At 40.3% G+C, this 26,857-nt stretch overlaps 1 protein-coding gene across 1 annotated transcript in view; it reads right to left on the bottom strand.

Annotated features, from left to right (window-relative positions):
- The window catches only part of LOC130293215 (uncharacterized), a 172,029-nt gene that overhangs the window by 73,371 nt on the left and 71,801 nt on the right, over positions 1-26,857 (bottom strand). The window contains exons 8-14 of the mRNA XM_056541717.1: positions 26,736-26,828; positions 21,627-21,747; positions 21,212-21,374; positions 20,317-20,505; positions 16,399-16,597; positions 15,125-15,261; positions 12,518-12,655 (exon numbers count right to left, since the gene is read on the bottom strand). Coding sequence (XP_056397692.1) covers positions 12,518-12,655; positions 15,125-15,261; positions 16,399-16,597; positions 20,317-20,505; positions 21,212-21,374; positions 21,627-21,747; positions 26,736-26,828 — 1,040 coding nt within the window. The remainder of the gene's footprint in view (positions 1-12,517; positions 12,656-15,124; positions 15,262-16,398; positions 16,598-20,316; positions 20,506-21,211; positions 21,375-21,626; positions 21,748-26,735; positions 26,829-26,857) is intronic.

Raw genomic sequence — 26,857 nt, 5'->3', positions numbered from 1 at the left:
GACAAGGAGCATTTTGAACCTATGATTTTCTCAATTGTGATCTTAACTTCGGTCTTTTATATCTATTGGATAAAGTTGATGTTGTGAATAAACTCTTTCCCGGCTGGATCATGTATATTTTACAGACCTAGACTCTGACCAAGCAACACAGAGATGCATTACAGAAAGGGTCGCCATACAGCTGAAGTTTCTGCCCCCCCCCCCCCAACTATATAAACATGGGTATCAGTTTAACCATATTGACCCGGGAGACGGGAAGGAATTTTTACCTCTAGTATGAGGGTTTTTTGCCTTCCTCTGGATCAACTCAACTCAATAGGGACTTATTAGGGTTATAGGTTGAACTTGATGGACTCTGGACTTTTTTCAACCTTATGAACTGTGTTACTATGTTACCCACAGAATAAATAGAACATGTTAGTTTTACCGTAAAATGCACTGCATAAAAACGAAACCCCAAAATTGCTAAATGTTTTTTTTTCAATTGTTTCAAAATATTATTTTTTTTTTGTGTGCGTTTTACATTTTATGGTAAAATGGAAGGTGTCATTACAAAGTATAATTGGTCGTGCAAAAAACAAGCCCTAGTATGGGTCTGTGGATGGAAAAATAAGAGTAATGGCTCTTAGAAGGACAGGAGGAAAAAACGAAAACAGGAAAATGAAAATTGGCTGGGTCCTCAAAGGGTGAAATGGACAGCAATAGTGTGGTGTGAACATACCCTATAGTGCTTGATGCAATGTGAGCCAGCCTTCTAGCTACATCTTTATTACCACTGTGGTGGAGAGCAGTGGGTGCAGTTTCATTCATTTGCCCAAACAGCGTCGCCCATTGATTCAGTTATGACCATATACGCTATTTTAACTGCACAGGACAACACAGCCTAATAGGTGTGGTAAAATAGCGTACACAGCCAGAATGGAGCAGACTCTGTTCAGGTAATTGAAGTAAATGGCCCCTACTGCTTTCCGCCACATTTTATGTCAGTTTCCAGTTCCTGGCTGGATGCTGACAGATACTTGTGACAAGGATTCAAACAACAGTATGAACAGAGCCTGCTGGAGAAAAGATAAAGTGAGAGGAAGAGGTTAATAAAGTGACATGAGTCCTGGGCACATGGCAGTGTTTCCCAACCAGGGTGCTTCCAGCTGTGGCAAAACTACAACTCTCAACATGCCCGGACAGCCAAAGGTTGTCCGGGCATGCTGGGAGTTGTAGTTTTGCCACAGCTGGAGGCACCCTGGTTGGGAAACACTGGCACATGGTCTCCCCACCCCCCTACAGCATTGTTTATCTACTGGCCAGTCAGTAAATCATCTTGGGTAATGAAGGTAGATAATGTGAGGAGGGAGAGAACTGTTCTTACACAAATGATGTCCTATTATTATTATTATTTTTGGGTTACCATTATCTTTTTATGTAGTCATTCATTCATTTAAATTGTACTTTTTGTTTTCATTTTTTATCTTTTATTTTATTTTATTTTATTTTATCTTATTTTATTTTATTCTTACTTTTATTTTATTTTTATTTTTATTATTTTTATTTTTATTTTTATTTTTATTTTTATATTTATTTTTATTTTTATATTTATATTTATTTTTATATTTATTCTTATTTTTATTTTTATCTTTATTTTTATTTCTATTTTTACTTTTATTTTTATTTTTATTTTTATTATTTATTTTTATTTTTACTTTTATTTTTAATTTTATTTTTATGTATATTTTCATTTATATCCATTTTTTATTTTTACATTTATTTTTATTTTTATGTTATTTTATTTTATTATTATTATTTTTATTTTTATTTTTATTTTTATTTTCATTCATGTCTTCCTGTTTTATTTTATTTTGTTTTATTATATTGTTTGATTATATATTTTCATTTTTCTTGTCTCATTCCTGTTTTATTACAATTGTATTTCATTGTATTCCCTCATTTATTTATTTCCAACACTCCGTTATACAATACTATGTTCCTTTATTATACACGAAAAACTCATCTATTTGAAAACGCATCGCTACAATTCTCCAACAAAATTGATACACTACTCTATATCTAGTATTGCTCTCTAGGTGAACCGATCCATTAAATCCATTCATGCTTTTTACTATTATCTATCAATGTGTTAAGGGGTGGGATTTGTGCCCATATAAAACAACTGATGATCTATGGCAACCATTATGACTACTGAGGAAAGGGTTATACCATACAACCCTGAAACGCGTCTAGTCTTTATCTACTGGCATAGCAGTATCAAAACTGTGCCCAAATTCTATGGCCAGTTACATTCTATGAACTGTACCACCATTTGTGCTCACGCTTTGCTGTTCACCCGGTCCAGCAGTTCAGATCCATCCCGGCGCAATTATCCCGGTGCAACTATCCTGCTGTAACCATCCCGGCTCTGACGTCAGACGCCGGCACCACGAGGTGAACCTCCAGCCTTCCAGTACATGGTCCTGCTTTCCAACTAATGAAGCGGTGAGGAATATCAACTTTAGCGCACGCTAGCGCCAGCAGTCCCCGGACACCATCACGATCTTTGGCGCCTGCCAGCGCCTTATCCGACAGCGACTGCCACCACGCTCAGACCCTACTGGACCAAGCTTATAATTGGAGGCACCACACAGTGGACTGTATACACTACGGACACTTAACTATTGCGGGAGCAACATCCACCGCCTGAGCTACAATCGACAGACCGGTAACAATTGCTATCAATACAGACTGTTTGTCACTGTATCCAAAAAAGGGACATATTTACCCTAAAACATCTAGAAGAGCAATTTTCTAATATATTTGTATGGTACAGCTCTTACTTTGCTATTTTATTCTATTACTCTATACTCTATGCCAAGTGTAGAATTTTAATTTTAATACTATTGTCTAATACCTTGTTAGGTTGCCTTTTTATTATGTATGCTCTTCTCACAAGGGCCCTGTGAGAAGTGATGAAATTTTATTTTTATAAATAAATGATAATTATTATTGAAGCACGATCCTTGTATACCCATTTTATACTCACCTAGAAGGTCCGGGCTACATTGCATTTTTCTGGTTTCCCTTTTCTTAGCAATTAAGGTATAGTTGCTTGCCCTGTTTGACCTCGGTGCGTAATAGTTGTGAGCTGCACACATCCACATAGTTTTTTTCTTTTTTTGATTGTTATACCTAGTGTGAACGTGCTCCAATTATAATTATACAATGAATATTTGGTCACACCTAGAGAGCAAAAAACAATCTATTGAAAAATATAAATTTAACAATTCACAATATGATCTACCTATAGAGCAAAACAATTTAGCAGTAATTCAGACATTCAAAAAGTTGGAGGTGGTAATGTCCAAAAGGTTAAGGAATCAGTGGGAAATTAAAAGCTTATCCCACCTATTGGAGATAGACATTATCCCCAAAGGTTTAAGCTTATCAAAAAACCCCGCTTCAGACCTTGAAGGAGAGATATTCAATAACAAGTGGAATAAAACATTAAAAGAGTACTCGAGAGGCTTGGTACAACTTGTCATAGATAGAAGACAGGAATTGTTAAATACCTGTGATTTACAAATCAATCAATTAAAATCTGAAATGGACAAGTTCGACCAAAACTCAGAGTACTTAAAATATCAAGAAGAAATCTGTAATAAATTAGATAGATTAGAGATGGAGATAATCAATAGAAAAAATAAGAAATTATTGTGGCAATCACAAAAACAGAAACAAACTGTTAGCACACAGGATAATCAGTACAAAGTATCAACTCAGAACTGTTCTGCCCCCCCTTTAGAAAATAGCGATTTTTTAGAGCCAAGTCACAACTACAAAAGACCTCATTATGTGAGGGAAGATACTCAATACAAAAATTCTCCCCAAAGAAACAATTACAGACCATTTACAGGACACAGGAACAGTCCGTTCCACCCTCGCCCAAATTATTACAAAAATTACAAAAACCAACCTTATCAGAACAAATCCCAACCAAAATATCAACACAACCAACCAACATACAGGGAAGTCTTATTATCCAAAGCCCCACCAAAAACCCACATGATATCAGCAGAGATACACTCGGCCCCCCCTCCCCAACAGTTATTAGGAACACCAAACAAAAAAAGAGGCTACGCAGAAGATATCGAGCTCGATCACACAACACAGCCTCCACCAAAAATAGTCAAACCTCATTAGGGAACACATCCATTATAAATTTAAGTAATCACATTTTGACACCAGCACAAGAAAAACTGTTAAATAAAGGTTTAAAATATGCCCCATCACACCCACTAGACAAATTTCAGACATATGTAGGTGTAGAAAAATATATTCGCAATATTTGTTTTAAAAAAACACTTTCAGAAAACTCCATTTGAACGTACAACAAGTGAAACAGAATATATCCACACTGAATGTAAACCAAAGTCATGGTTTTACCCAAAACACCTAATGGGGCCTGATGTTACCACTTTTAAAAAATTAGTGGAAAATGATCTGAGGGGTATCCAAGATACTAAGTACTATAAAAATAACATCTCTCATAAAGAAAAATTGGCAATAAAAGAACTCCAAACATTGGAGGGTATTACCATTCGCCCCGCTGATAAAGGGGGTGGAGTTGTTATATTAAATACTATTAATTATATACAAGAATGTAATAGACAGTTGGGAGACACAACTGTCTATCAGAAGTTAAAATCAGACCCCACCCAGGAATATTCTCAAACATTACAACAATTGTGTAAAGAGGCAGCGGCAGAGGAAATCTTAAATGAAAGGGAACACCTTTTTATACTTGGGACTCCAGATAGAATCCCAGTTTTTTACTGTCTCCCAAAGACACACAAATCATTAATTGACCCCCCGGGGAGACCTATCGTGTCTGGGATAGGTTCGATTACTTCGAACCTGTCCCAGTACGTGGATAGGTTTCTCCAGCCATTTGTTCAAAAAACTCATACGTATTTAAAGGATACCACTCAGATCATAGAAATCTTGGAAAAATTCAAATGGACTAACAAACACATATTAGCCACTTTAGATGTATCATCATTGTACACCATTATTAAACATGATTTAGGAATAGCAGCAGTCACACACTTTCTCCAACAAGGTCATATCAAATCACCTCAGATTAATTTCATCACATCAGCTATTCGTTTTATTTTAACTCACAACTATTTTTATTTTGAAGGGGATTTTTATTTGCAGTTAATTGGTACCGCGATGGGCACCAGGTTTGCGCCAAGTTACGCCAATTTATTTATGGCAAAATGGGAGGAGAGTACCATCTTACCTCGGCTTGGCGCGGGCCTGGTGCTCTGGAAGCGGTACATTGACGATATTATTTTAATTTGGGAGGGGGATATAGTTGATTTAGAACACTTTATAACTAATTTAAACACTAATGATCACAATCTTCACTTTACATCCACTATCAGTAAAACCAGTATCGATTTTTTAGATATTGTTGTGGGTGCTGATCGGGATAACCTTATATGTAAGACATATTACAAACCAACAGCCAAGAACTGCTTTATAGGTTACACTAGTTGCCATCTTCCTAGATGGTTAACTAATGTCCCAAAAGGACAATATCGGAGGTTAAAAAGAAATTGTACCTCAGACGATCAATTTTTGGAAGAGGCACAACAACTCACCAATCAGTTTAAAGAGAAAGATTATCCCGATCAGCTACTCCAGCAGTCTCTGGATCATGTGAGAACATTAGATAGGACCACCTTTTTTTCAAAAAGAGAAAAAATCACTAATGCTGATATCTTTGGAGGTAAATTGGTGATTCCTTTCAATAGATCATATAAAAAAATAGAAGGAATAATTAAAAAACATTGGTATCTATTACAACAAGACCGAGAGGTGGGCCCACTACTACCGTCACGTCCCCCAATAGTATACACCCGAGCCCCGAATTTAGGCTTGACTATAGCACCATCCATAAAACCACCCCCAAAAAAACTAAACAACTCCTGGCTAACCACCAAAGGATTTATTAGGTGTGGAACATGTGCTAACTGTACAAAAATAAAGGGCCCCAAAAAAGTTGTAGAAATCTGTTCTCAAACCAACACTTTTAAATGGAAAATTGAAGATCTAATAACTTGTAATTCAAAAGGTGTCTTGTACATCATAGAATGTGGATGTAAGAAGCAATATATTGGCCGAACAAAAAGGGCCCTCAAAATGAGGATAGCTGAACATCTTAATAATATTAAAAACAAAAACCTGAAACACCCACTGTCTGCACATTTCTCCACAGTCCATAATAGTGACATGTCCTCTCTCTCCTTCACCGGTCTCCAGCTAATCAAAAAAGATTGGCGTGGGGGCAGTTTCTTATTGAAAATGTCCAAAGCGGAAAGTAAGAAGATATTTGAATTTGCAACATTAGAACCTGGCGGACTCAACTCCAACTTCGAACTCTTCGGATTCCTATAGGGGATTCACTCGGCCCATCGGAACACCCCTATTTGGTCATCAAGGGGTTATCCCATGGGCTGACCTCATCCCCTATAGATTCATCTACAATGATGTCCTATTATTATTATTATTTTTGGGTTACCATTATCTTTTTATGTAGTCATTCATTCATTTAAATTGTACTTTTTGTTTTCATTTTTTATCTTTTATTTTATTTTATTTTATTTTATCTTATTTTATTTTATTCTTACTTTTATTTTATTTTTATTTTTATTATTTTTATTTTTATTTTTATTTTTATATTTATTTTTATTTTTATTTTTATTTTTATTTTTATATTTATATTTATATTTATTTTTATATTTATTCTTATTTTTATTTTTATCTTTATTTTTATTTCTATTTTTACTTTTATTTTTATTTTTATTTTTATTATTTATTTTTATTTTTACTTTTATTTTTAATTTTATTTTTATGTATATTTTCATTTATATCCATTTTTTATTTTTACATTTATTTTTATTTTTATGTTATTTTATTTTATTATTATTATTTTTATTTTTATTTTTATTTTTATTTTCATTCATGTCTTCCTGTTTTATTTTATTTTGTTTTATTATATTGTTTGATTATATATTTTCATTTTTCTTGTCTCATTCCTGTTTTATTACAATTGTATTTCATTGTATTCCCTCATTTATTTATTTCCAACACTCCGTTATACAATACTATGTTCCTTTATTATACACGAAAAACTCATCTATTTGAAAACACATCGCTACAATTCTCCAACAAAATTGATACACTACTCTATATCTAGTATTGCTCTCTAGGTGAACCGATCCATTAAATCCATTCATGCTTTTTACTATTATCTATCAATGTGTTAAGGGGTGGGATTTGTGCCCATATAAAACAACTGATGATCTATGGCAACCATTATGACTACTGAGGAAAGGGTTATACCATACAACCCTGAAACGCGTCTAGTCTTTATCTACTGGCATAGCAGTATCAAAACTGTGCCCAAATTCTATGGCCAGTTACATTCTATGAACTGTACCACCATTTGTGCTCACGCTTTGCTGTTCACCCGGTCCAGCAGTTCAGATCCATCCCGGCGCAATTATCCCGGTGCAACTATCCTGCTGTAACCATCCCGGCTCTGACGTCAGACGCCGGCACCACGAGGTGAACCTCCAGCCTTCCAGTACATGGTCCTGCTTTCCAACTAATGAAGCGGTGAGGAATATCAACTTTAGCGCACGCTAGCGCCAGCAGTCCCCGGACACCATCACGATCTTTGGCGCCTGCCAGCGCCTTATCCGACAGCGACTGCCACCACGCTCAGACCCTACTGGACCAAGCTTATAATTGGAGGCACCACACAGTGGACTGTATACACTACGGACACTTAACTATTGCGGGAGCAACATCCACCGCCTGAGCTACAATCGACAGACCGGTAACAATTGCTATCAATACAGACTGTTTGTCACTGTATCCAAAAAAGGGACATATTTACCCTAAAACATCTAGAAGAGCAATTTTCTAATATATTTGTATGGTACAGCTCTTACTTTGCTATTTTATTCTATTACTCTATACTCTATGCCAAGTGTAGAATTTTAATTTTAATACTATTGTCTAATACCTTGTTAGGTTGCCTTTTTATTATGTATGCTCTTCTCACAAGGGCCCTGTGAGAAGTGATGAAATTTTATTTTTATAAATAAATGATAATTATTATTGAAGCACGATCCTTGTATACCCATTTTATACTCACCTAGAAGGTCCGGGCTACATTGCATTTTTCTGGTTTCCCTTTTCTTAGCAATTAAGGTATAGTTGCTTGCCCTGTTTGACCTCGGTGCGTAATAGTTGTGAGCTGCACACATCCACATAGTTTAAGTCTAAGTCTAGTCTAATGGCTTCTGAGCTACAGTTTGGTTCAGGTGTGCTGTGTTGTGTGCTCAGAGGGAAGGCATAGCTCAAATCTACTTCATCTTGTCATTCTGCAAGGATCTCCCGTATGGTGGAAGTTCATGCCCTGGCGGAGAAGGCTTCAATACCTTGACAGAACCCTACCGACCAGGATTCATCTACCCGTTTTACAAGTCAGTATTAATCTGGTGAAAGCACCACAAGTCCCAGCAAGGCAACATGGCTCCCAAGGGGTTACACTGCATCCTCTAACCCAAAAACAACTGTCTGTGTAATACCATCTACACCCAGTTCAGTAAAGACAGGTATCTGTATCCTGATGTTGGTGTGTTAATATACTCCCCGTGTCTGGCCCAGGAGAAGCTGTCTCCAACTTTGGAATGTGTATAGGATAACGGTGCCCTGGCATCACAAAGTGATAAGGTATTTCTCCTAACACCCCGTGGCTACCACAGACAGACCTGAGAAAAACTTGTATCTGTAGTTTAGAACCCTGTTCTTTTTAGTCTGACAAGGAGCATTTTGAACCTATGATTTTCTCAATTGTGATCTTAACTTCGGTCTTTTATATCTATTGGATAAAGTTGATGTTGTGAATAAACTCTTTCCCGGCTGGATCATGTATATTTTACAGACCTAGACTCTGACCAAGCAACACAGAGATGCATTACAGAAAGGGTCGCCATACAGCTGAAGTTTCTGCCCCCCCCCCCCAACTATATAAACATGGGTATCAGTTTAACCATATTGACCCGGGAGACGGGAAGGAATTTTTACCTCTAGTATGAGGGTTTTTTGCCTTCCTCTGGATCAACTCAACTCAATAGGGACTTATTAGGGTTATAGGTTGAACTTGATGGACTCTGGACTTTTTTCAACCTTATGAACTGTGTTACTATGTTACCCACAGAATAAATAGAACATGTTAGTTTTACCGTAAAATGCACTGCATAAAAACGAAACCCCAAAATTGCTAAACGTTTTTTTTTCAATTGTTTCAAAATATTTTTTTTTTTTGTGTGCGTTTTACATTTTATGGTAAAATGGAAGGTGTCATTACAAAGTATAATTGGTCGTGCAAAAAACAAGCCCTAGTATGGGTCTGTGGATGGAAAAATAAGAGTAATGGCTCTTAGAAGGACAGGAGGAAAAAACGAAAACAGGAAAATGAAAATTGGCTGGGTCCTCAAAGGGTGAAATGGACAGCAATAGTGTGGTGTGAACATACCCTATAGTGCTTGATGCAATGTGAGCCAGCCTTCTAGCTACATCTTTATTACCACTGTGGTGGAGAGCAGTGGGTGCAGTTTCATTCATTTGCCCAAACAGCGTCGCCCATTGATTCAGTTATGACCATATACGCTATTTTAACTGCACAGGACAACACAGCCTAATAGGTGTGGTAAAATAGCGTACACAGCCAGAATGGAGCAGACTCTGTTCAGGTAATTGAAGTAAATGGCCCCTACTGCTTTCCGCCACATTTTATGTCAGTTTCCAGTTCCTGGCTGGATGCTGACAGATATTTGTGACAAGGATTCAAACAACAGTATGAACAGAGCCTGCTGGAGAAAAGATAAAGTGAGAGGAAGAGGTTAATAAAGTGACATGAGTCCTGGGCACATGGCAGTGTTTCCCAACCAGGGTGCTTCCAGCTGTGGCAAAACTACAACTCTCAACATGCCCGGACAGCCAAAGGCTGTCCGGGCATGCTGGGAGTTGTAGTTTTGCCACAGCTGGAGGCACCCTGGTTGGGAAACACTGGCACATGGTCTCCCCACCCCCCTACAGCATTGTTTATCTACTGGCCAGTCAGTAAATCATCTTGGGTAATGAAGGTAGATAATGTGAGGAGGGAGAGAACTGTTCTTACACTTCACTGACCTGCACTGCGGCCCCAGGATCTCCTGCACTGTTTTGCATCGGGTGGGAAAGCTGGAAGAGGATGAACAGAAAACTTCCCCCCACTTCTGTCTGACTCCTTCTAATGATGTTCCAGTGGTGAGCAGTCTGATAGGGAGGCAGGCAGCACTTCCTCAGCAGAGCTCCCCTTCAGCATGTAGGCCATGGGTGTCAAACAAGTGTCCCACAATGAATATCTTTGTGGCCCGGCAAAGATATTCATTGCTCTGGTCAGGGCCGGATCATCATTGGCGCTCCTGGAGCGCCTGCTCCAGGCCCTGTGCCCGCAGAGGGCCCCCATCAGATTTGGGGCATCCCTGTGTCCCGAAAAATCTTTTCAGGACACAAGGATGCCCCGGTTACCTCTCTGTGGCCCCACGTTAACTTTAAAAATGCAGAGGCCGCTGGGAGGTAGTTGCATGCAGGGACTTCACTGATGTCCCGTGCGTGTGCCCATAGGAGAAGAACAGAGGGAAGCGGAGCAGTGAGGAGGACGCGCGGGTATGGTAAGTCACCACTCGCCAGCACGTCATCTTCGGTGTTCCAACCACCGCTCTTCTGGCCCATAGGCCATAGCAGTAGATAGTGACCCCGGGCTGGAGGAGTGGTGGTCGGGACACTGAAGTGGGGCAGTAAACAGGCATACAGCCTCCAGCCATACACTGTATATGGCTGAAAGCTGTATGTCTGTGGGGGAACTATACTGCACCTAATGTGGGGAACTATACTCCACCTACTGTGGGGAACTATACTGCACCTAATGTGGGGAACTATACTGCACCTAATGTGGGGAACTATACTGCACCTAATGTGGGGAACTATACTGCACCTAATGTGAGGGAACTATACTGCACCTAATGTGGGGAATTATACTGCCAAGCTAATGTGGGGGACCTGTACTGCACCTAAACTGGGGAACTACACTACACCTAATGTGGGGAAACTGTACTGCACCTAATGTGGGGAAACTGTACTTCACCTAATGTGGAGGAGCTATACTGCACCTAATGTGGGGAACTATACTGCACCTAATGTGGGGGAACTATACTGCACCTAATGTGGGGGAACTGTACAGCACCTAATGTGGAGGAACTGTACTGCACCTAATGTGGGGGAACTGTACTGCACCTAATGTGGGGGAACTGTACTGCACCTAATGTGGGGGAGCTCATCTGCACCTAATCTGGGGAACTATACTGCACCTAATGTGGGGGAACTATACTGCACCTAATGTGGGGGAACTATACTGCACTTAATGTGGGGGAACTGTACAGCACCTAATCTGGAGGAACTGTACTGCACCTAATGTGGGGGAACTGTCCTGCACCTAATGTGGGGGAACTGTACTACACCTAATGTGGGGGAGCTATACTGCACCTAATGTGCGGAACTATACTGCACCTAATGTGGGGGAACTATACTGCACCTAATGTGGGGGACCTGTACGGCAGGGTCTTGTGAAATGGGTGGCATGGGGTCTTGTGCAAAGGGGGCAAGGAGTGTTGTACAAAAGGGGCATGGAGTCTTGTGAAGGGGGGTCATGGGGTCTTGTGAAGGGGGTCATGAGATGTTGTGCAGGGGGCATGGGGTCTTGTGTAGGGTGGGCATGGGGTCTTGTGCAAAGGGGGCATGAGATGTTGTGCAGGGGGCATGGGTTCTTGTGCAGGGGGGGCATGGGGTCTTGTGCAGGGGGGCATCGGTTGTTGTGCAAAGGGGACTTGGGGTGTTGTGCAAGGAGGGCATATTTTTTTTTTTGATACGGCAACATAAACTTAAACCTTGTGTTTTTTTGCCCCATGTTAGCCTTTGAGTTTGACATGCTTGATGTACAGCCATTGCTGTACTCTTAAAGGGCCATAGTGGCTGCCTGGGCAAATGACCTCCCTCTCCTCTACACAATGTGGTCAATTAGCACAGCAGACGGGCCGACACTCATGCCACTTCCCTATTCTTATTTTTATCCGGGCCCTGACTGTAGGTACAGAAGCAGCAGCACAGAAGCAGAAGACCACTGTCTAAACAGCAGTCTTCTGATTCTGTGCTGGGGCTGCTGCAGGCTGGTGCAGCGGGGGTCCAGGCCTCCTGGGATCCCGGGCCCCTCACTGGAGTACTGGCTGTACCCCCCTGATGGCGGCCCTTATTACAGAGCAGAAAAAGCAGGAATATGAGTATTCTATAACATACAAGGAATCACACGTGAGCCACATGAGCAACCAAATTTCTGGAGACTTCCTCATACCTCTTGCTTTTTTTTAATGTAGTTTTCTAAGACATGACTGCTGTATCGCTTTGGGTGCCCAATAATACTAAGACGCTTCACAAATGTGTCTTTTAGGGTGCTAACTTCATAGACAAGTTTTTCATAGAATACTTTTACCTGCAGAGAAAAAAAATTAAAGATTTTTTAACATCTTTATATATCCGGAGAAAAGAAATAAGAATCACTATGATAAGCCTTGTAGTCAAGGATTATTATATTTTTCAATAATATGAACACAAAAAAATCCCTTACTGCGTTTACACGTCTGGAATCATTTCTATTGGACTGCTCTAGGCACTAGGATTGTGCTGCCCCTTTATGCCTTATTTGCCAAATAACACTTTGGCCCCAGGCGCAGATTCGGCAAACAAAATGCAACTTATTATGCAAACAAAGTACAGTAAATAATTATTATTTAACACTCATATGGTATTTTGGTCAGTATTTTTAGCCAGAACCCGGAGTTGATCCAAACTATGGGTGATCCCAAAGGGTAATCCCAAATATGTTTGATTTTTAGGTTTTACTTCTTTTGCAAAAGAAAACATAAAAAAAAAGCGTGTTTGTGTTGCCACATTCCAAGCACCATGACTTTTTTTTGGTTAGTGTAGCTTTACAAATATTTTTTTTTTGTATGGATTCTACTAGGGACTACATTTAATTAATGAATTAATTATTTTTTATTTTAATTCTTTTTAACACTTTTTGGTGTGGAACAGAAAAAAACATTCATTCTGCAATTGTTGTTTTTTTGTGTTTAAGGGTACATTCCCACACGGCGTATTTGCTGCGTATTTGCTGCTGCGTATTTTATTTTCTCTGTTGAAGTCAATGGGTAGGAAAATACGCAGCACCAAATACGCAGCAAATACGCAGCAAAACACGCCGTGTGGGAACGTACCCTTAAAGGAAAACTGTCAGTAAACTCCCCCCCGCACTAACCAGAAGTACTGGCTGGTAGTGCAGGGGACGCTGATCAATATGCTGCCTACCATGCCCGGATCCGCCCTGCCGGTTGCCTGTTATCTTCATTCTTCTGGATATGCAAAAGAGCTGCCAACTGGCATGGGCAGGGTTACAAGGCTCCTTCTGGCACTCTGATGTCAGCGCCGCTGGTCCACAGCACCGCCCCGCTTATGAATATTCAGCGGCGCTGACGTCAGAGTGCCAGAAGGAGCCTTGTAACCCTGCCCGTGCCAGTTAGTGTTATCAATTGCATATCCTGAAGAATGAACATAACGGCAGCATATTAATCAGCGTCCCCAGCACTTCCAGCCAGTACTTCTGGTTAGTGCGGGGGGAGTTTACTGACAGTTTGCCTTTTAATTCTGTGTCATTCACTATGTGGCAGAAATAATGTATTACATTTATTTTATGGGTTTGTAAAATGATGTTGATTCCAAATACGTAAATCACTTTTGCACAATAAAAATCACTTAAAAAATATAAGCTTTTTGGGACACTTTATTCAAGAAGCCATACATTTTTTTTTAATATAATTCTGTGCACCCCAGTGTCATTTAATGTGGGTGATAGGACATAATCCATAAATAAACAGATTTACAAATTCTTCCTTTTACACAAATGTTGCTTTGAAGGAATTCTATGTGGCCTTTGTCTATTCAGGGCTGAAGTAGAAAAGTTTTTACAAAAACATTTAATAGGTGATTTGAAGAAAAGAATAAAAGTGTTGAAAAGGGGCACAAAGCACCTAATGGGGAATTTGTCAGTTGTATTTGCTGCTAAGAGCTGCAGACACTGTTGGATAGCTTTTAGGGTATAAAAGCAAACTATACTTTTCCTGGAGCTGATGGTGGTTGCCAACTTTTAAAATTGCCTTTTTATTTTTTCAGCCAAGTGTCAAGCAGGTGGAGCCAAGCTTGTAAAGTTCCCCAAGTCAAGCTGGTAAAGTCCCCCAAGTAAAGCCCTGCATCTGGATTGGGAACCCATGGGTTGTTGTGGGTAGGAGCCGGCAGTCACAGAACAAACAGGAGGTCCCACTAAATCCTGCACAGTTCTGCACATTCCTGCAAACCTTTGAAATGCCACAGGGGCTGATGAATGGCACAAGGAGGTGATGAAATAGCACAGATGGTACTATCTCTAAAAGCAGTGACAAAATGTTTGTGGGAGCAGGTAAGATTTTTTGACACATATGTTGCGGATGCAGGGTGGTAATGGTCAGAAATCCTGTAGGAGCAAGATTAAGAAAACCATCCCTTGCAGGGCTCTGCCTCCAAGTCCCTCCATGACTGATGTACAGGTCTCTGGACATCTGTTTAGAAGGGACTGGAAGGTGAGGGTGAGTAAAGAGGCATTCCACACTGTGGCATGTGAGCAGCTCGACCCCACCTTCTTAACACTTTGTAAAGAAATAAAAATGGGATTTTTTAGGTTTGACAGCCACCATCAGCTTCAGGAAAGGTACAGTTTGCTTGTATATCCTAACAAATAATCAAGGATGTCTGCAGTCATAGCAGCAAATACAGCTGACAGATTTCCCTTTAAATTAAAAGATAGGATTCTTGGTCCTGGCTTTACAGGTCAGGTGACAACTAAACCTAAATACATAAACTACTTACATACCTCTTCCTTTAAATGACCGATCTTGGATGTAACCATGAATGATTGCTTCAGTAAAATATCATAGAACATGTGTGTGTTGAAGCCTTCCATGTCTATTTGCTGATCATAATCCCAAAATTCATCATCTGCAAGAAATTCTAAAGACAAATTTGTGGAATCAGATTGTAGAGTAGCTGTGGGTTCCCAATGAAAGGGATCTGTCATTAGCCTTTATCTAAGCAGATGTCTAGATGGAGCCTAGACACAGGGTCACTGTCACGTCTTCCACATGACGATCCACTACGCCTGCACTGTAAAAATCGTCACCATTTTCCCCACTTGCCACTTCCCTCTGGCCTGTCTCTCTTATCATTTAAAATCTTCCCTGTGTTGAAATCTCAAGCACATGCTTTCTGATGTTGAAATCTCCTGCCACCTCTTTTTGCTGTTCTGTGCTTGTGAAGAACATCTATGAGGGCCGCAGGAAGAACAGTGGATTAATGCACATGCGATATCCCGAAATCATGTGCAGGCGCTCAATAACAGCAGAGAGGCAGTCATTCAGAGGTCAATCAAAAAGAAGGGGAAGAGATTTCTGGGCATTGGCAAAACTATAGAATGTCATATATACCCTTAAGGTTAATTTGCATACTTGAAAAATGATGCAGGAGCAGCAGATAATAAAATGGAAGGTATGACTATGACCAGACTCCTAGATGACCTATCTAGGAAAGAGTTTGTATAAGTTACTTTTACTAGTTTTAGTAAAATCCATATTATGCTGCAGTACTATGTCAGGTTATAAGAATTTCTGGATTATATTGGAGTAAAGGAACATCAGTGTACTATAATTTTAATACAGTGGTTATGTTATTTAAAGGAGAAGTCAGATCACAGGGGGTCCCACGACTGGAGCCCCCCACAATCTCCTGCCCATGCCAGGCTACAGCATGAAGCTATGGCCAACATGCCCTCTTGATGTATCTCTATGGGCAAGCCGGAGATAGACAGATGCTTTATCTCCAGCTCTTTCATAGAGAAGCAAGGAGGGGGTGTGTGTACCACAGATTTGGGCCACACTGTATTCAAGCAGAGAGCCGCGGTGCCTGGCGGGAGATTGCAGGGGTTCCTAGCAAGTGGGCCCCTGCGATCAGTCACTTATCCCCTTTCCTGCAGATAGGGGATACGTTTTTTGATACTGGATAACTCCTTTAAGAGACTTTTATACATAAGGTATCATTGTTTGGATATTACACTATGAATATTTCATTACAATATTCAAAAATACTTCTTACTCTGACATTTTCGCTTTTCTGTCTCATCCCATTTTTTCTCCACATGGCCTTTAATTCTCATTTTAGGGTGAAGTTTTTTAGTGCTCATCACTGTTGACCCTTTGGATGAATAGGTATCCAAGTTGAACTTCTGTTGGAGCTTTCTAAAGCGAGAAAAACCTGTAATCTGTTGTGTCCACCCTAAATCCTGAAACCAAACCTGGAAGACACAAAAATGAATGCAAAGGGGGTATTTTAGACAGCAGTTTGGCATTAAATTCTAATTCAATGAAAGTCAACATTTTGGTATAATGAAGTCACAAAATGAAAAAGAGTAAATAATTAGGCCTAAATGGCGCCCCTTCCCACCCATAGGCATCAATTATATATATTCTTAAACAAGGCTATAAATGTTGGGGGGTCTAATTGAATTGTCATTGCCATCAATGCTTATGATGGAAAAAGCCCTATAAGATTTCTGGTGACTGTGTTGTTAAAATCATTTTAAAGACATTGGGGAAAATGATCAATCCCTAAATTCTGCTGGTGCCTTCTGAACTGCTACACACCTTGAATGAATCCATGCAGCAGCCTCAGAAATCTACATCAGCTCCTTGCTGGTGTACATTTAATTACAATTTACACCCAACCATTTGGCAAGTATGACCCAGAGAGGGGCTTTGCACAAAAATCTGCGACTCTCCCCTGTCTGCACTGGGCATGGCCCTTGATAAATTACCCCATTTAGTTAGGCCTCATTCACACATAGTTAATACCATTGCAGTAGCGCAGGGGTTCTCAACCTGTAGTACACATACCCCTAGAGGTACACCACGGTTGAGCGGGGGTACGCCAATGCACTGACAAATACCAGTAATTGGCCAGCATTTGTCAGGGCATAGCGGAGAATGGCAGCGGCAGTCCTCTGTACAGTAGCCCGGCCGGAGCTGCGGCCACGTCTACTGTAAGAGAGTTGCGTGGTTGCCAGGGAGACGTGTGACCTCCCATGACATTGTGTGGAGGTGCCGCACAGTGCAGGAGGACGTCACACGTCATTGCGGCCCTGCCGAACGGGACGCGCTGCATACACGGACAGGCCATACGGGACGAAAAGGCCCGTAACGTAAAAAAAAAAGAGAAAAATAAGTGTATGGGACGGAGGGAGGGTTTTTGTATGTGTAAATATGTATATATATATATATATATATATATATATATATATATCTTAGCCCAGGGGGATCGGAGGGGGGGGGGGGGGAGAAATAATAGCACAAGGCATTAAGATGGAGGGGGGGAGGGATAATGACAAAAGGGGATCAGAGGGAGGGGGGATATTGGCACAAGGGGATCAATATGGAGGGGGGGGTGATAATTAACCCTCCCCCCTCCATCTTAATCCCAAGGCTCAATGTCTTGTGCCATTATTTCCCCTCTTCCTCTGATCCCCTTTTGCCATATCGGATAATAATGGCACAAGGGGATTAAGATGGAGGGGGGAAAAATGGCACAAGGGGATTTATATGGTGGGGGGGGGGGGGTGAGTTGACTCTCCCCCCCCCCCCTCCATCCTAATCCCCTTGTGCTATTATTCCCCCTCCATCTTAATCACCTTGTGTTATCATTCCCCCCTCCCTCTGATTCCCTTTTGCCATATCGGATAATAATGGCACAAGGGGATTAATATGGAGAGGGGAATAATAGCAAAAGGGGATCAGAGGGAGGGGGAATAATGGCACAAGTGGCTAAAGATGGAGGGGGAATAATGACACAAGTGGCTAAAGATGGAGGGGGGAATAATGGCACAAGGGGATAAAGATGGAGGGGGGAATAATGGCACAAGGGGATAAAGATGGAGGAGGAGTAATAACACAAGGGGATAAAGATAGAGGGGGTATAATAACACAAGGGGATAAAGATGGAGGAGGAATAATAACACAAGGGGATAAAGATGGAGGGGGAATAATAACACAAGGGGATAAAGATGGAGGAGGAATAATAACACAAGGGGATAAAGATGGAGGAGGAGTAATAACACAAGAGGATAAAGATGGAGGGGGAATAATAACACAAGGGGATAAAGATGGAGGGGGAATAATAACACAAGGGGAAAAAGATGGAGGAGGAGTAATAACACAAGGGGATAAAGATGGAGGAGGAATAATAATACAAGGGGATAAAGATGGAGGAGGAATAATAACACAAGGGGATAAAGATGGAGAGAGGAATAATAACACAAGGGGATAAAGAAAGAGGTGGAATAATAACACAAGGGGATAAAGATGGAGGAGGAATAATAACACAAGGGGATAAAGATGGAGAGAGGAATAATAACACAAGGGGATAAAGAAAGAGGTGGAATAATAACACAAGGGGATAAAGATGGAGGAGGAATAATAACACAAGGGGATAAAGATGGAGGAGGAATAATAACACAAGGGGATAAAGATAGAGGAGGAATAATAACACAAGGGGATAAAGATGGAGGAGGAATAATAACACAAGGGGATAAAGATAGAGGTGGAATAATAACACAAGGGGATAAAGATGGAGGAGGAATAATAATACAAGGGGATAAAGATGGAGGAGGAATAATAACACAAGGGGATAAAGATGGAGGGGGAATAATAACACAAGGGGATAAAGATGGAGGAGGAATAATAATACAAGGGGATAAAGATAGAGGTAGAATAATAACACAAGGGGATAAAGATGGAGGGGGAATAATAATACAAGGGGATAAAGATGGAGGGGGAATAATAATACAAGGGGATAAAGATGGAGGGGGAATAATAACACAAGGGGATAAAGATGGAGGAGGAATAATAACACAAGGGGATAAAGATGGAGGAGGAATAATAACAAAAGGGGATAAAGATGGAGGAGGAATAATAACACAAGGGGATAAAGATGGAGGAGGAATAATAACACAAGGGGATAAAGATGGAGGGGGAATAATAACACAAGGGGATAAAGATGGAGGAGGAATAATAACACAAGGGGATAAAGATGGAGGAGGAATAATAACAAAAGGGGATAAAGATGGAGGGGGAATAATAACACAAGGGGATAAAGATGGAGGGGGAATAATAACACAAGGGGATAAAGATGGAGGGGGAATAATAACACAAGGGGATAAAGATGGAGGGGGAATAATAACACAAGGGGATAAAGATGGAGGAGGAATAATAACACAAGGGGATAAAGATGGAGGGGGGAATAATAACACAAGGGGATAAAGATGGAGGGGGAATAATAACACAAGGGGATAAAGATGGAGGAGGAATAATAACACAAGGGGATAAAGATGGAGGGGGGAATAATGGCAAAAGGGGATAAAGATGGAGAGGGGAATAATGGCACAAGGAGATAAAGATGGAGAGGGGAATAATAACACAAGGGGATAAAGATGGAGGGGGGAATAATGGCACAAGGGGATAAAGATGGAGAGGGGAATAATGGCACAAGGGGATAAAGATGGAGGAGGAATAATGGCACAAGGGGATAAAGATGGAGGGGGGAATAATGGCAAAAGGGGATAAAGATGGAGAGGGGAATAATGGCACAAGGAGATAAAGATGGAGAGGGGAATAATGGCACAAGGGGATAAAGATGGAGGAGGAATAATAACACAAGGGGATTAAGTATCACATTAGTATAAAGGTAAGCACACGCCTTTTGTCCACGGGTACCCCTCATGCTTAAGTTACGCGCAAAGTTAAGTGCGAGGGGTACCCGCTGACATACTTTCAGCATAGCTTCAAGAGACATTTTAGAGTTCATAGTTAGATGATTAGATCTTCACAAGAGATTTGAATGTTGCAGTCATAATACAGATGGTGTTATGTGTTAACCATAGTATGAAGGTAAATGTAAAGGAAGCTTCAATAATGATTATCAAATATTTATAATGTGAAGTAAGATTGTAACAAATTTACTTACAAGTAACAAAATGCAAGTGATGAGAATGATCATTAGCCCAGTGATGATTCCGGCAATGGCTGGCCAATCCGGCTTTAATAGAAGTGGAGGTATCTGTCCGATTCCATTACGTATGACGTGACGGGGTATTGTGGGGAAGAAGGGGCCTTCTTCATAGCACTGTCCTCCTACAAGCATTACCCTAATGTACTGAAAGGCAAATGTAAACATGTAGAACATGATACCTACTCTTTTAAAGGGGTACTCATGTGGAAAAAATTTTTTAAATCAACTTGTGCCGGAAAGATAAGCAGATTTGTAAATTACTTCTATATAAAAATCTTAATCCTTCCAGTGGTTATCAGCTGCTGTATGGTCCAGAGGAAGTTCTTTTCTTTTTGAATTTATTTTCTGTCTGACCACAGTGCTCTCTGCTGACACCTCTTTCAGATTTGTTATGGGGATTTGTTCCTGCTCTGGACAGTTCCTGACATGGACAGAGGTGTCAGCAGAGAGCACTGTGGTCAGACAGAAAAGAAACAGGAAGGATTACGATTTTTTAATAGAAGTAATTTACAAATCTGTTTAACTTTCTGGCACCAGTTGATAAAAAAAAAAAAAAAAATATATATATATATATATATATATATATATATAGTTTTCCACCAAAGTACCCCTTTAAAGTGCATAAATTATGCAATATTAACTTTTATATTTCTTAACTTTTATTAATATATATATATATATTTATTTCATGTTTTAACTGGATAATGAACACTTAGAATGCAATAAATGTAATGACACTATAGACAAAATAGAAGCTAGAACACTGCAGTATTTATTTGTTTAGGAACACTATGTTCCCAATAATAATATTATTAATGATGTAAAATATCAATAAATGATGTAAACTTACCATCTTTTTATATTGGTTATTGCTGTGCTTCAGGACATAGACCCCTGGCTCCCGAAACTGGAATAGCAGTGAAAACTGAGTCTTTGAGGACAACCAAATTTCCTCTGCTAGTGTCCGGAATGCTCCCCAGTCAAATCCAGGGTTGGTGTTGTACAAGTTGTTGCTGAAACAAAGAAAGCAAGCTTTAGTACTTGGATAACCAGTCTAGGGTCAGCACAGTAGTATAAATGACACACTGAAAATCTGAGACATTATCCAGTATAACACAGTTTATGTGGATGAGACTTTCAAAACCCCAACCAAACACAGCAAAAGAAAAGTGAACAAACAAACAACAATAACAAATCAAAACATAAATTAATGAACAATAGTAATCTGCACATTATTTAGAATTTATTTGAAAAAGAATACTTACACATCATACAGGGGGTAGCTGTGTTTAGATGCAATGAACAAGATGAAGTCATTAACGTGTATACATGTTGTTGGGTTCAAGATTCCAGAAATCCTATCTGATCTGTATGGTCTGTATTCTACTGCAGAGGAAAGAAAAGATTCATGTAGACACTAGGCTACAGATTGCTTATAGCACAAGTGATACACTGCTCCCTAGAAACATAAGCACAGTGAGCAGAAATATTAAAGGATGCACTCACCCGTTTAACTTGTTTGAAGAAATGTGATCAATAAAAGCACAGTATAGTACAGCGGGTAGATACAGAGGAGCGGCTTGGGCGAAGGAAACAGTCTGTCGCTTCTCTGCATCTATCCCCTGTTCTATTGTCACATCCTGCGCTCCGGCCAGACACGCTGGCCACGAGTGCTCTCCTTTTCCCTCCTCCTCCTCTGCCAGCGGGGCATTGCGAATTCCAGTTTGGCACTTACCTCCGCTCTCCACTATCCCTTTTGTTCTCTCTAAGCGCCGACATGCGTGCCCCCGCCTCCTAAATATTGTTTCCACCTGCACATCACTTATAAGTTTCTGCAGCTTCCTTCACTCCCTGATCTTTGTTGCCTTGTGCTTTAGTGAAAGTATATTCTGTGTTGCTCTACTGTGTCCTGACCCTCTGCTACGTTCCTGACCTTGCTTCACTGCCACCAGCCCTTACCTCCTGCTATCCTGACCATGTCTTGCCTATCCTTCCTTTGCCTCGCATGACCTAAGCCGCCTGTGCGGTAGAGTTGTGCCAGGGGTAGTGACCTGGGTGCCGTAGCAAGACCATCCTGCTTTGGGGCAGACCGTAGACTCTGCTCCCTTGTATGGTACGTGTCATCTGCCACACAGGTCCTGCAGATCCACTTCCTCCGTGAGTGTCCTGCCAACTGCCATGAGTCTTTACAACTATGCTGTGCTGTTACTGATTAAATTACTTCTATCAAGTTAAATGGGTGAGTGCATCCTTTCTTATTTCTGCTAACTGTGCTTTTGGTAATACTTGTTTATAAGGAGTAGCACCCCCGTCAGCGCTACCATCCAGCTAGTGGATATTATTATTAGCAGCTTTTCTAACCAGTCATACATCAGCCTATTTCAGCACTAACAGAGTGCTTTCAGTATTTTGCATCAGTGTTTATAAGACAATGTCAGAAGTGGAACCTACAGGGAAAAATATGTAATGGAATGATTTGTGCCTTTTCTATGTTTTGGGCCCACATCTGATTTTGGCTTAAAAATACCAATGCAAATATTTCAGTCTGTAATCTTCAGTTTGCAGACCAGGCAATTGCCACTGCGGGGACCCCTTATAGTTATGTCACTGCTGCCCTCCATGTATGTAGTCCCAACTCTACCCATTCTTGCTTGTTGTAAACTCACTCCTTTCCCATTCCTGCTACCGTAATACATTTAACATTAAGAGAAGGAAGGTTAAGAGATTTCTCAGAAACGCAAACAACTGACTGAGCAAAATGGTATGACATTTTTAATGAAGAATAAGTTGCTTAATTTTGCATTCAGGAAACGAATAACTAAAAAATTATAATTTTACAGATTCTGTTTGATAGGTTTTAAAGTATAGGATCTCCCATAATTATTACATTTGAAATGTGAGTGAATTTTGGATTAAAATGTATATGGAAAGTTACTTCAACACCAGACACAGCACATAGACAAGTGTGGTGTTGTTTCGGGAAAAAAAAAAAAAAGCAGATGCTTTTTCTAATTTTAGAAAATCCCCTTACGGCTAGGTTTCCGCACAGGTTTATTTCTGGTGTTTTTTGAAAAACTGCTTTTGCATTTTTTGAGCCTAAGTCGGAAGTGTATTCAAAAGGAATAGGAAATATAAAGGAAGGAGTTATATGTCTTCCTATTGGATCCACTTCTGGCTTTGGCTCAAAACTGCAGTGGCTGTTTTCCAAAAAACCCCAGAAATAAACCTGTGCGGAAACCTAGTCTACGTGTGTTTATATGACTGAACTCTGATTTATTATATTGTAATGGAAAGCAGCAGGAACAGGTTACTACATATATTGTGAACAACATTACTTCCAAAAACTTATGACAAGTTGGATAATATTCTTGGGAGAATGGTAAGTGACATTACAAAATGGCAACCAGTAAACTTGAGAATTCATTTGAGGTTATTTTGATTCTTCGGTTTTAGGGTTCATTTTCAAGGACTAGGCATATAATAGGACATATAGGACAATATCAGATCACTGGTGGTCTGACACCCAATACCTCTGATGATCAGTTGACTGAAGGGATCAGGGTGTTGCATTGCAGCTCAGTCTCAAACATAAAACAAGCTTCAATTTACTTTCTGTGTATAAGAGTTAGATTAGCTGTAAATCTGCAACAAAATCTGCACCTAACACATGCAACTTCTGCTGCGTATTTGGACAAATCTGTATGAAAAAATTCTAACCCTTATGGAATCACCCAAGTGGGCTGTATTCAGTCTAGGTGTCTGGGACAGCATGGGCTGCAGGGGCGGACGAATCACATGTGCAGCATGTTCAGCTGCACAGGGGCCCGCCACTACACATGGGCCCTCAGGCACTGGCCAAGGGCCCCCTTGAGAGAGAGGTGCAGCTGCTGAGGATCCAGGACAGTTGTCCTGATCCCCACTCAGACAAGCGCTATTTTTTTTTTTACAATCCCTGCGCTACTCCTGCTCTGGTATCAGTAGGGAGACAGGCAGTAGTGCAGGGATGAAGGTATCTGATTCATGGCTCCGCCCCCAGCACAGGCAGAGGACGGAGGCCGAGAGCTGACCGGCCTCCCAGGAGCACAGCGGCTGTGAGGGGAAGTTATGTCCCCTGTCCTGCCTCTCTTCTCACTAGCAGTATAACCTGGGGCTGGGGGGTAGCAGCCCAGTGGGGTCACTTTCCCTGCTCTGGTGTCCACAGGTCACCTACAGGTCACATTACAAGAACAATTTTTGGGAAAAATCGCGGCAAAAATTGTTCTTGTAATGTGACCTGTAGGTGACCTGTGGACCCCGGAGGAGCCACAACATGTGGACACACTGCTTGTTTATTTATCATTAATCCATTAAGGCAGTGTTTCCCAACCAGGGAGCCTCCAGCTGTTGCAAAACTACAACTTCCGGACAGGTAAAGACTGTCCAGGCATGCTGGGAGTTGTAGTTTTGCAACAGCTGAAGGCACACTGGTTGGTAAACACTGGGATAGATTGGGCATAGATCAGTGTTTTCCTACCATGGTGCCTCCAGCTGTTGCAAAACTACAGTCCAGGCATGCTGGGAGTTGTAGTTTTGCAACAGCTGAAGACACCCTGGTTGGAAAACACTATCTATCTACCTATCGATCTATCCATCCCACAGGGTGCCTCCAGCTGTTGCAAAACTACAACTCCCAGCATACCTCAACAGCCAAAGGCCCAAGAGTTGTGGTTTTTTAGTTTTGCAACATCTGGAGGCACCCTGGTTGGTAAAAAGATATTCATGTCCTATCTATCTATCTATCTATCTATCTATCATCTATCTATCTATCTATCTATCTATCTATCTATTGTATCTATCTCATATCTATCTATCCATCTAATATCTTTCTATCTATCTATCTCATATCTATCTATCTCACATCTATCTCATATCTATCTATCTATCTATCTATCTCACATCTATCTATCTATCCATCCATCATATCTATCTATCTATCTATCTATCTATCTATCTATCTCATATCCATCTCATATCTATATCATACCTATCTATCTATCTATCTATCTATGTCCATCTCATATCTATCTGTCTATCTATCTCATATCTTTCTATCTCACATCTATCTATCTATCTATCTATCCATCCATCCATCATATCTATCTATCTATCTATCTATCTATCTATCTATCTCATATCCATCTCATATCTATATCATATCTATCTATCTATCTATCTATCTATCTATCTATCTATCTATCTATCTATGTCCATCTCATATCTATCTGTCTATCTATCTCATATCTATCTATCTAAAGTCCAAATATGAACAGCACATCAAGAAAAATAGGTAACTTTGAACGGGGTGCGAGCATACTTGGAGCCTCGGTCGCCGGGTCCTTAAAGGGTACCTCTCATCAAAAAAACTTTTGATATATTATAGATTAATGTATGCAGAATAACTTTACAATATCATGTTATTAAAAAATATGCTTCTTTCTATTTAATTTTCCACTTTGAAGAAATGACCACTAGGGGTCTCCCTACCAGTCCTGGCAGCAAGCATTTCAGACTCATGCTGGAGCCCTAAACACTACGAGCTGCCAGTCTGCTTTGTTCACAAAGGAGAACACTCAGAGCTGCCAGCCTGCTTTGTTCACAGCCTGTTTGGCTGTGAACAAAGCAGGCTGGCAGCTCTGAGTGTTTAGGACTCCAGCATGAGTCAGAAATGCTTGCTGACAGGACTGATCGGGAAAAATACTATAGAAAGAAGCATATTTTTCATTAACATGCTATTGGAAAGTTATTCAACATTCATTAATCTAAAATATATCAAAAGTTTATTTGATGAGAGGTACCCTTTAATCCATAAAAAACAAATAGATACAGCACACCACAGCTTGAAAATCACGGTGCAAGGTTTATTCCATAGTGTATTCCAATAGACAACGTTTCACCAGCCTCACGCTTGAAAAAGCCAGTGTGAGGCTGGTGAAACGTTGTCTATTGGAATACACTATGGAATAAACCTTGCACTGTGATTTTCAAGCTGTGGTGTGCTGCATCTATTTGTTTTTTTTATCTATCTATCTATCTTTCTATCTATATCCATCTCATATCTATCTATCTAATATCTATCCATCTATTTCATATCTTTCTATCTCATATCTATCTATCTCATATCTATCTATCTATCTCATATCTCATATTTATCTCCTACCTGAACAATTGATGTATGGGGGGGCAGGCACATTCTTTGCACAGGGGCCCTATGCTGTCTGTATCCGCCCCTGATGGTCTGTAAATATGGCCTTGTTTAGTAGGTGTATAACATTTATGACAATACATCAGCACGGTACTGACAAGTCTGGGGCTTGCTGTCTATTATGTATTCTTACCTGAGAAGTTAGAAAGTGATTGATCATAATGAACACTTAGGAGTTGTTTTATTTCTTCCGGGTTGGGATTGTAAACCCCCAGAAATCCTTGTTCTGTAAAAGCACAATAAATCTTTATAGTT

This window comes from Hyla sarda, chromosome 10, assembly GCF_029499605.1.
Source record: "Hyla sarda isolate aHylSar1 chromosome 10, aHylSar1.hap1, whole genome shotgun sequence".
Lineage (NCBI taxonomy): Eukaryota > Metazoa > Chordata > Amphibia > Anura > Hylidae > Hyla > Hyla sarda.
This window is presented reverse-complemented; position numbering and strand designations above follow the sequence as displayed.